Below are 10,169 nucleotides of genomic sequence, written 5' to 3'. Positions count from 1 at the left end.
GAGCCCAGACCCCAATGCCTCGTGTGCTCCATCCCCTCCCGGCACACGGACCCGGCTGGTGAACGTGCCCTGGATCCGACCCGCTGCCCTCAGTGGATGCATCCATCATCCTTGTCCAGGCTGACGCCAAATCCAGCCCCGAGGGCCACTCCAGGGTGGGTTTGCTCAAGCGCAGCGCTGGGGTCAGCAGCCGCCAGCCCACCCGTGTGCACTGGGGCCGCACCCCGGCGCCTGCTCTGCAGCACGGAGCCAGCTAGTGGCTAAATCCATCTCAGCAACCAAAAAACCAGACACCCAAAGGGTTCTTAAGGCTGAAATGCAAACACACTCACTGGGGTTAGGTGCTCCAGGAGCCTGGTTGGCACCACTCGGGGCCGGCGGCAGCATGGGCTCAGCCCCGGGGGGACTTTGGCAGCGTGAGCACGGGCTGTGGAGCACAGGGACCCTTCCACGGGTGCGCTGAGCACCCCTTGTTCCAGGAGGGAGCACGGATGTGCACCGTGCCCCCCATCCTGCCCAGCCACCCTGCTTGCTTTCCGCACGGGGCCATGCGATGCTCTTACACCCCCAGCCACGCTCGCGGCCCTCCCCGCAGGGGCTAGAGGAGGCCAGGACCCGGCTTGGCGTCTCTGAGCAGGATCCGGACGAGCCTGAGCTGAGCATGCCAGAGCCAGCGCCGCTCGGCGTGGACAAGAAAGCGGCGGAGAAGAAGCGGGTGGAGAAGGTGGGAGCCAAAGGCAGCGCTACCGGGCCTCCAGGTAGGCGTGCAGGAAAGCCTTTCTCTGCCCCAAAATGGCCAGCCTGGCCCCAGAGGCATAGACCGTGTCCTCCATCACCGGCCAGCCCGGAAGGCACCGCCTGGCCACGGGGTAGTGATGGGATGAGCTCTGCTCTCCACAGTCCCCTGGGAGCTCAGCGACATGGAGATGGGGCGTCTCATCCACCCGCCAAATTCCGCTCCTCCTCCCCCTCCTCCTCCTCCTCTTCCTCTCCACCCTGCTCAGATCTGCTGCTGGAGCAGGGCGAAGCAGCAAAGCACAGGCAGAGGTTTTCCCTGCTTGAGCCCCAGGTTGCTATAACGCCGTGGTGGCCCAAAGACCCCACCTCAGCCCCCACAACACTCTTTTCCCCGCTCCGGCACTACGAACACCTTCCTCTGCTGCTGGTAGCAGGGCAGGCACCTCCTGCCCCTGCCCCTGCCCTGGATGGGCTGTGCAGGAGGACGTTGAGAGCCCTTCCCACCCGTCCGGCTCAGACCCCTTTGCCACTTCCCAGCTCCCCCAGTAATGCTGTTTCTCTTGGGGTTCCCCAGTCCCCAAGAGCCTCCCTGTACAGAGCAAGGTGGAGCCCCCCAGCCTGGACCCCGCGGAGGAGCCGCTCCTCTGGGAAGGGCTCACCCTCAACAAGTGCATCGTGGTGGCCTCCGTCGTCGCCCTGCTCAGTGTCACCTTCCAGGTGCTCCAAGGTGAGCCAGGAGCCGGATGGAGGGGGACAGGGTGGCCAGACCCTGCTGCCACCTCCTGCCTCCCCTCCCCTCCTCTCTTCCAGCGCCATGCTCCAGGGAGGGAGTCAGCCGCGGCAGGCAGGACCCTCCGCCGCCTCCCCTTCACGGTGGGTTCGGTTGCTCCAGGCTGCCCCGATCCCCCACATCCAACCTGAGATGGGGCCACTGGGTGGGGTGGCCCTGGGACCCCGTGTCTGGGACATCACAGCCGAACAGCCTCGTCCCCTGCTGATAGCGGCCTGTCCCTCTCCTCCCGCAGAGGTGGTCAGTGCCAAGGAGGAGGAGGTCCAAGAGGTGGTGACTGCCCCGCCTGCCCAGCCGGAGAGCAGCGTGTTGCAGGAGGATGATGGTGACGACGATGATGATGATGATGACGACAGCGAAGCTGACAGCAACCTGGTATGGGTCCGGGGTGGGGGGAGAAACAGCATCCTCAGGGCACCTCCTGTGACGGGGGTGGATCTCATCCCTGGGGGCAGGGATGGAGAGGGATCCCGGTCCCTTGGGCTGTATCACCAGCACCTGGTCCCCTCCATCCCCCCCCCAGGCAGAGCCCTGGATCTTCAAGAAGTGGTTTGGCCGCTCGGCACCAGAGGACGAGGACGAAGAGCCTGAAGATGTCCCCGAGGTGCCACCAGCCGTGAAGGAGGTGAAGAAGAGCCGTGAGAAGAAGCTGGAGAAGAAGGAGGAGAAGAAGAAGGAGGAGAAGAAGGAGGAGAAGGTGCGGGAGGGCCGTGCCACCCAGGCGGAGCGGAGCAGCCGGAGGGAGGCACGAGCCAAGGACAGGGCGCTGGGGGACAAGCCCAGCAGAGCCCCCAGGGCCCCCCGGGAGCCGGAGCAGCAGCCCCAGAAGAAGCGGGGCCGGGAGGGGAAGGAGAGCCGGCGGGAGCGGGACGAGCCCAGGAAGGAGGGGTGGAAGGGCCGTCCCGGCAGGGCTGACGGTGGTGGGGAGAGCCCGAAGCGGGACTGGCGGCAGCAGAAGGGCAGGAAGCCCTGGGAGCCGGCGGCCCCCCCGGGGAAGGACGACACTGCCAGGCCCAGGGAGGGCAAGAGGCGCGACTGAGGCTGGGGCGACCAAGGGGCTCGATGATGCTGAATCCAGGGGGGCCCAACCCCACCACCGCCCCCGGCAAGGGCACCCTGCCGCTCCCTGCCCGCTCTCCAGAGACATCCCCGGGCCGGCAGCGCGGGCAGCGCTCCAGGATCTCCGAGCAGCAGCAGAGCAGCCCTGGAGCCTGGCAGGAGCCTCCCCGGGGACTTTGGGGCCCCCTCCCTGGATTAGATGCACAAAGGCAACCCGAAAGGACCGGGGGAAGGAGCTTCCCTTCATCTGGGCTTCGCGCTGTTTCTCCATCCCCACCCCAAATCTCTCCTGCAGTTCATTTTCACTCGTGGTCCCCAAGGCATCGGGGCGGCGCAGTGGGCATGAGGATCCCAGTGAACAAAGTTTGTCTCCAGACTGCGTAGCTCTTCAATACAGTTAATGGTTTTATTCAAAGCAAATCAAGAGAGAAGTGGATTCTGGGTTAACGAAGCCGAGCTGCAGCCGTCCTCAGAGGGACGTCAGGGCAACGACCACCCCGACCTCACCAGACCCCGGTGCCATCGCTGCAGGGGGATGCGAAGCTTGCTGGTAACAAAACCGGGCTGGAGAGCCCATCACCCGGGGATCCCTTCGGGCCTTGCCTTCACCGAGTCGCTTTTAGGAATGAAACACAAGTGCAATATCATGCAGCGCTGTAGCAACTACAAGAGACGTTCACAGCCCCAACCCACAGCAGGTTTAAGTATTTGCTAAATCAGTAGAAGTTAAAATAAACTATTTTCATTTTTAATAAGGTGTTAAATTGAATGTTTTTAAAAAAAAAAAAAAAGGCAAGAAAAAAAATCTTGTCCCTGGTTATGTTTGTGTGTTTTCTGTGCACCCCCATCCCCGATGCACAGGGGCTCGGGGCTAACCCAGGTCCCTGCATGGGCTGCGGGACGGGGCCAGTGTGTGCCAGCCTCCGGCCATGTCCCCACCAGCCCCGTGGGGACACTGCAAAGCCCAAGGGCTGATCCCAGCCCGGGGGGGGGGCTGCAGCCAGGACGAGCCCAGGAGCTGCTTTCCAGGGGTTTGGACCCTGTGGCAGCCCCGGTGGGTCTCGCTGAGGGTTGGGCTTAGCTGGGAAGATGATCTGGGTGCAGCCGGCCTCTCCATGGTGATGCTGGTGGGGACACGGAGCAGGTGCTTTGGCAGCCGTTTGCACCCGCTCCTATTAATGGTGTGAGCGGCCCCGGAGGTGTAACGGGATCGCTCCCCTCGCTCAGCCCTCCCTCTCCTCACCCCCCCGGCTCTGGCAGCATCCCAGGAGCGGGGTCAGCACAGGGCGATGCAGTCGGGACCCGGCAGGGAGCCCCAAGCCACTGCCAGCGGCTCTTCATGGCCCCTGGCTCACACGGGGACGGGTCCCCAGATGAGGGCTGGTCCCTGCGAGGGGATTTTGCCTCTTGTTCTGCTTTTGCAGGTGGAGCTGTGCGGCCAGCGGGGTCTTAGTGACGGCCATGGGCTGGGAAACAGCCAGAGGATGCTATGAGTTGGGGGGGGTGGGCTCAGAGGGAGCAACAACCTCCCTGCCCAGCTGCTACAGGAACAGAAGGCAAGGGATAAATAAGCGTGGTCCTGGCTGGTTCTGCCAAGCCTTGCCCTCCTGCGATGGCCTCGTGGTGCCCGTATCCAGCCCAAACCCCACCGTGGGATCAGAGCCACGCTGCAGCACAGCCCCACGGGCACCTCGGGCATCCCTGGCATCGGGAGGGGGTGTGGGGAAACACCGGGCTGCAGAGCAGCCCCCAGGGACCAGCACGGCTTCAGCTGAACCCAGAAGCAGAGCGATGCTGACGAGCCAAACCGTGGGGAAAGGGCACGCGGGGAGCTCCCGTCTCAAGTAGCACCAGCTCCCAAGCTGCGGGGGGAAAACTGTGAGGGGAGAGACAGGATGAGGGCAAGCGGGGAAGCAGGCGGGTGCCTCTACCGACAGCCACACTCCTCTGCCACCATGTTGGGGAACTTGCGGACCTCCAGCCCCTCCGTGGAAAGGCTGATGATGAGCTGGTCCGAGTAGCGGACGGGGACGCAGCAAGGAGCCCGCTGGAGGGGCGAGCCCCGCTCCTGCATGCCCAGCAGCAGCACCGTGTGCGAGTAGTAGCTGGGGACGCGGGTGGAGAGGGGCAGCTTGCAGGGACCCTCGCAGTTGTTGGCCGCGTAGACGGTGGGCATGATGATGAACTTGCGGTCGTGCAGGTCGATGGTCAGCTCCTGCAGGCGGCAGTGGGCCTGGTGCCGCGCGCTGCGGTTCTGCCGCAGCACCTTCCTCCGCTCCTGCCAACGCGCCCGCACCGTCTGCAGCGCCTTCAGCAGCAGCAGAGCGTGCAGCTTCCCGGAGCCGGGCGGCCGCTCGCCGGCTTGACCCTCACCCGGCCCCGGCGGGTAGTAGCAGAAGCTCAGGAGATGCTGGAAAAGCCCCGTGTTGGCTTGGAAAGACGGGATGTCCCTCAGCTCCTGGATCACCGCCTGCAGCTTGCCCATCAGCAGCTGCAGCACGGTCCCGTCTGGCTGCCAGTCCCCCAAGTGCTGCTCCAGCACGGCTCCGCTGTCCTGGGGGAAAAGCAGCACCGAGGGCTCCTCCGACTGCACCAGACGCTCCAGCGCTGCCTCCTCCGACAGGTTGAGCAGCTGGTGAGGGAGAGTCTCCATCACCTGGAAGTCCAGCCAGTGGTGGGAGCTGGGCTGGGTGGGCGGCTCGCTGGAGGGGCTCAGGACCCGGCGGATGAACTGGGTCAGGGCACCCAGGAACTGGTTGCTGCCGCCGGGCATCAGGGATGAAGTGTTGGCTTGGCTCGGGGTGGTGGGGGATGGCAGCTCCTCGGTCCCAGCCTGGGGTGGGCTGTGAGGAGAACACAGGGAGGGTCACAAGGTCCCCTTGTTCCCCGGGGGGTCCCACCAGCCCCTGCCCTACATCCTCCCACCGCAGTCCCTCGGCAGAGGGGCTGGAGATGACCCTTTCCCCCCCACTGGCTCCCAGCCTCCGTGTTTTTCCATGGCTGTGGTGAGGGCCACGGACCTGAGCTGCGGGTACGGAGCCATGTCCACCACGCCGTCGGCAGAGAGGTAGGAAGAAGGGGCCAAAGCCACCTCGTCCTCCTCCTCCTGCCGTGACTTGGCCAGCAGGAGCAGCACGGGGGTCATCCTGGTGAAACACTTGTCATCGGAGCCGAAAAGGAGCTGCTGGGCCTCCGTGGGGGGTAGGGGGGCACCTGGGGGGGGGAGAGGAGCAGTGGGGACGGTGCTTTGGGGTCTCCCACGCGTCCCCGCAGCCCCTCGCTACCGACAGGCTTCAGGGGCTCCCAAATGCCCAAGCGAGGACACAGAGGACACGGGCACCACCGGCCCGGCCATGGGGGCTCCCGGTGACCCTACCTCCCTCTGCACGACGCCTGAAGGCCAGGGAAGCCTCGAAGCTGAGCTGCTCGCTGGTGCGGGCGACGGAGGCCGCGGCGGCTCCCAGGACCAGGTACCGGGTGTCCATGGCGAGGCAGAGGCTCTGGAGCCCCGAGGACGTGGGTGAGGCGTGGCGGGGTGAGGGGGCACCCCCAGGAGCCCCCCGCTGGGGTCCCTGCGGGCTCCCGGTCGCCCGGTCCGCAGTGGCCCAGGGACCACCGGGAGCAGGGCGGGCGGGGGGGGGGGGGGGGTTCGCCACCCGGCCCCAGAGCTGCCCCGGGAGCCGTGGGGTGCAGGGAGGCCCGGGGGACCCCCGGAGAGCCCCGGGGCGGGTGGGGAGCCGGGACCCCCCAACGCGCCGGTACCCCGGGCCCGACCGGGAGCTGGGGATGGGGCAACAGCACCATCTTCAGGCCCGGCCCGGCGGGAGGGTGCGGCAGGGCAGAGGGACTGGGAGGGGGTGGGAAAGGGGCTGGGAGGGGGTGGGAAAGGGGCTGGGAGGGGGTGGGAAAGGGGCTGGGAGGGGGTGGGAAGGGTGCTGGGAAGGGGGTGGGAAGGGTCTGGGAGGGGGTGGGAAGGGTGCTGGGAGGGGGTAGGAAAGGTATTGGGAGGGGGTAGGAAAGGGACTTGGAGGGGGTAGGAAAGGGACTTGGAGGGGATGGGAAAGGGACTGGGAGGGGGTGGGAAAGGTGTTGGGAGGGGGTAGGAAAGGGACTGGGGGGTGGAAAGGTGCTGGGAGAGGGTGGGAAAGAGACTGGGAGGGGGTAGGAAAGGTGCTGGGAGGGGGTGGGAAAGGTGCTGGGAAAGGGGCAGGAAAGGTGCTGGGAAAGGGGTGGGAAAGGTGCTGGGAGGGGGTGGGAAGGGTGCTGGGAGGGGGTGGGAAAGGGGCTGGGAGGGGGTGGGAAGGGTGCTGGGAAGGGGGTGGGAAAGGGGCTGGGAGGGGGTGGGAAGGGTGCTGGGAGGGGGTAGGAAAGGTGTTGGGAGGGGGTAGGAAAGGTGCTGGGAGGGGGGGTAGGAAATGTGTTGGGAGAGGGTAGGAAATGTGTTGGGAGAGGGTAGGAAAGGTGCTGGGAGGGGGTGGGAAAGGTGCTGGGAAAGGGGTGGGAAAGGTGCTGGGAAGGGGTGGCACAGGGACTGGGCCAGCAGAGCCAAGACATCCCCCTCCCACCTTCCCTGCACCCAGGACCACCCCCCCCCACCCCCCCCGGCTGTGGCCACCCACCTGCTCCCGCAGCAGCCCGGTGCCGGTGGCCAGCAGCTCCCCTGGGCGCCTGGTGCCCGGCCCCGCTTGGCTGCCCAGGTAGAAGAGCAGCAGGGCGACCCGCAGCTCTCCCAGCGAGCGGCCCACCTCCGCCTGGAAAACCAGCTTGAACCACAGCTTCGCCTGGGCTTCCCACTTCACTGGAAAGGAGAAGGCAGAGGGGCTGAATCGCCCCTCCAGCAGCCGCGGGGCTCCCGGGGAGGGCGATGGGTGGGGAAGGGGCTTCGGGGCCAAGCACTGGTCCCACGCAGTGGCTGGAGCATCTGGGGTGGGAGCTGACAGGGTGGAGGGACACGGCACATCCCCTTCCCCGGTTTCAGGGAGGGGGTCAGCAGGGCAAACCCCGCAGCCCTGGCAAGCAGGGGGCTGCCTCGCTCCCAGAGCAAATTTTCATGGACAGATCCCTGTGGAAATCTTCCCGTGGCAGCTCCTCCGGCGGCTGGGGGACACCGTGGCCATCGCATCGCAGCCAGCAGCACTGCCTGGGGAACAGCCACTTCCCCAGCTGCCCGGCACTGGTGACTTCAGCTGCAAATCCGAAATCCAGGAGGGGAGGAAGAGATTTCAAGACAAGAGAAACACCCATGACCCTCTTGCTGCGTGGGAGGCCGGATTAAAGCCGAGGGTTTTGCTCCCCCTCAAGCACAGCACTTACCACAGAGACAAGGCAGAGGAGTGCACGTTGCCGGCTTTTGCATGAGGCTGAAGCCACCCAAGCAAGCCCAGGACCCGGGGCTCCTCGGCAGCACCGAGCACGAGAGCGCGGCCCATGCTGCAGCCGACGGCGAGCAGCCGGGGTTGCGCCACGGCAGGACCAGCCAGGTCCGCTCGTCCCACCCTCTCCTCCCTTTTCCCGGTCAGAGCTGGGACACGGTCCTAACCCGCGTCCTTATGGCAAGAAAGTGGGAAACGCTTGTAATCTTGACAGCAGAGCAGAAGCCACCGAGACTGCGGCGCCTGAGCGTTAGTCGCAGGCAGGGACAAGGCACCCCATTGCACGCCAGCTGTCACCCCTATGAAAGCTTCTTAAAAATGTACCCAGAAACACATTTTACTGTATTGCTTTGCTAACTTTAAAAGGAACCCAACCCCACACGCTTAATTCTGTCTTTAATTCTCTGATCTAAGGCCAGCAAACAGCATCGGCCTCCCCGAGTCCTGCGCTCGCCCCCGCTCCGCTCAGCCTTGGCGTGGGGATTTTCTCACCCACCTTCTTCCAGATGCAGCACGAGGAAGCGATCCTGCCCCGGCTCCACCACGTGAGCGTGGATGTGCTTCAGGGGATGGAGAGCAGCACCCGCCTCCCCGGCCGGGCAGAGCCCGAAGGTCTCCAGATAGCTTTCGTCCCAGCTCGTGCGTTGTCTCAACAGCTTGATGAAGCTGCTTTCATAGTGGGTGAGAACACCCACAACTTCCAGGTGCCTCGAGGTCGGCCCATCCTGGTCCATTTTCACCCGGCACACGGGCCCCTCCAGCCCCCCGAGTGGCCACGGGTGCAGGCTGGAGCTGGACCAGCCGATGCCCCCATCCTCAGCCACCCCCAGGAGGCAGTTTGCTCCTGGGCCAGCCTTAGGGAAGAGGCGAGCAGCAGCGGTCACCCTTGATCTTGCCGCCGAGCTGGGTCTCACCCTTTCCTGTAAACTTGTGTTTTCTCTCTTTCTCCCCTCTGCTTCAAGCCCCAGCTCCTCTGGCGGGCTCAGCTCCAGCCGGTTAATCGGGGAAATCCTTTCCCCTGCCCTCCCCTTGCTTGGAAGTGCTGCAGAGGGGAGCAGCAGCGCCAGGCACGGCAAGAGCACCCTGAGAGCAGCCTTCATGTTGCCACTTCAGCTACTCCCAACGCGGTCGTTCGAGCCGCTCACGAGCATCTCAAAACACCGGGGCAGAAGGGGAGGACGGCGCCTGCCTTTTAAAAACCGGTGGCCTTGAGTTGACAACGCACAACACACCTCCCTTGAGAAACTCAAAGGCTGTCGTGCTGGAGAGGAGGGAGGGATGTTTCAAAAGAAAGTTTTTTGTTCTATTTTTGGGTTTGCATCTAGTATTGGAAACGTACAAAAATTAAAGCTGTTTCCCTTGCTCGTAGGGCCGTGCGTCCTTGACTTCAGATGTTTTCTAGAGGAGGATGGACGTCTAGACTCGGATCTTCATGGGGACCAGCACGTACTATTCCCATTAGCGCTGAAACACCAGGAGGGAAGAATTAGCCAGACTGGGAGGAGAGGGATTGAGACAGATAATGGGCAGATCCTAAATAAATGTATGGAAATCCTCCCCCTCGGCTGGTACCTCGTACGCTGCAGTTTGGAGGGGCCGCCCTGCAGAAGCTCTTAACCCATCTCGTGAGCTCTGGGGTGCTTGAGCCTGGGCAGGAGAATCTCACAGGGTGCAGCAGCAGCCTGATGACTTCGAACATGGAAGAGTTGACTTAGGAAGTCTCACATCACACGTATGAGGGGTTTTCCCTCGATGAGACGCCAATACCCACTAACACTCGCACCTACCAATGCCACCTACCTAATCCACCCCAGAGAAACCTCCCCCCCACCCAAGGTATCTCCGTTTTTTTTTTGGCAACGGAGGGCAGGAGGAAATGTACCCACAAAAAAAGTTCCAGCGCACGCTCAGACCCTTCTTTGGGCCTCCAAGACTTTGCAGTTCGGAGCTCAGGATCTGGCTGCAGCGCGTCATAAAGGGGCTGCGCCCCCAAACCGGAGAGGGACAAAGAGGGACAAAGGGCCAGGGAAGGCGGCCGACTCTTCCGCAGGAGCTGTGACAAAGGACACGCTCCTGGCAAAGGGGACACTTCCAGCGCGGTGGTAAAGCCACCGAGGGCTGGACATGCGCTGGGTGGGCCCCACGGCAGCCCAGCAGAAGAGGTGAAGACTTTGGTTCCTCCTTCTAAGGGGCACGAGGCTGCAGGGCTG

The 10,169-nt window shown here is 64.2% G+C and overlaps 2 protein-coding genes across 3 annotated transcripts; one reads left to right on the top strand and one right to left on the bottom strand.

Annotated features, from left to right (window-relative positions):
- The first annotated feature begins 646 nt into the window (after positions 1–646).
- On the top strand, positions 647–2,567 carry JSRP1 (junctional sarcoplasmic reticulum protein 1). Its single transcript, XM_086477695.1, has 5 exons — positions 647–758; positions 1,313–1,465; positions 1,549–1,605; positions 1,752–1,903; positions 2,052–2,567. Exons 1-5 carry the CDS (start codon positions 662–664, stop codon positions 2,565–2,567), a joined length of 975 nt encoding a protein of 324 aa, XP_086333821.1. The 5' UTR covers positions 647–661.
- Positions 2,568–4,514: 1,947 nt separating this feature from the next.
- AMH (anti-Mullerian hormone) lies at positions 4,515–9,059 on the bottom strand. 2 transcript variants are annotated; one of them, XM_086477597.1, is made up of 6 exons: positions 8,982–9,059; positions 8,456–8,930; positions 7,207–7,385; positions 5,964–6,087; positions 5,608–5,800; positions 4,515–5,430 (listed from the first exon to the last, which is right to left on the bottom strand). In XM_086477597.1, the coding sequence occupies exons 1-6, from the start codon at positions 9,057–9,059 to the stop codon at positions 4,515–4,517; spliced, it is 1,965 nt and encodes a 654-aa protein (XP_086333723.1). The 2 variants fall into 2 exon arrangements, with proteins under 2 accessions (XP_086333723.1, XP_086333722.1); XM_086477596.1 differs by having other exon boundaries at positions 8,456–9,059.
- Between the last annotated feature and the right edge of the window lie 1,110 nt (positions 9,060–10,169).

This window comes from Leptosomus discolor, chromosome 24 (assembly GCF_034619465.1).
Source record: "Leptosomus discolor isolate bLepDis1 chromosome 24, bLepDis1.hap2, whole genome shotgun sequence".
NCBI classification, from domain to species: Eukaryota; Metazoa; Chordata; class Aves; order Leptosomiformes; family Leptosomidae; genus Leptosomus; species Leptosomus discolor.
The sequence above is the reverse complement of the archived record's forward strand: the minus strand, read 5'-3'. Positions and strand labels throughout refer to the sequence as shown.

Bases quoted from the DNA above. Each gene is read 5' to 3' on its own strand.
- JSRP1 (XM_086477695.1), top strand. From the start codon at position 662: ATGCCAGAGCCAGCGCCGCTCGGCGTGGACAAGAAAGCGGCGGAGAAG. The intron at 1,606-1,751 runs TTCACGGTGGGT...CGGCCTGTCCCT, and splicing joins GGACCCTCCGCCGCCTCCCC to CTCCTCCCGCAGAGGTGGTC. The intron at 1,904-2,051 runs GTATGGGTCCGG...TCCCCCCCCCAG, and splicing joins GCGAAGCTGACAGCAACCTG to GCAGAGCCCTGGATCTTCAA.
- AMH (XM_086477596.1), bottom strand. From the start codon at position 9,059: ATGAAGGCTGCTCTCAGGGTGCTCTTGCCGTGCCTGGCGCTGCTGCTC. The intron at 5,801-5,963 runs GTAGGGTCACCG...TCCCCCCCCCAG, and splicing joins CAGGCGTCGTGCAGAGGGAG to GTGCCCCCCTACCCCCCACG. The intron at 5,431-5,607 runs GTCCGTGGCCCT...TTCTCCTCACAG, and splicing joins GCTCCGTACCCGCAGCTCAG to CCCACCCCAGGCTGGGACCG.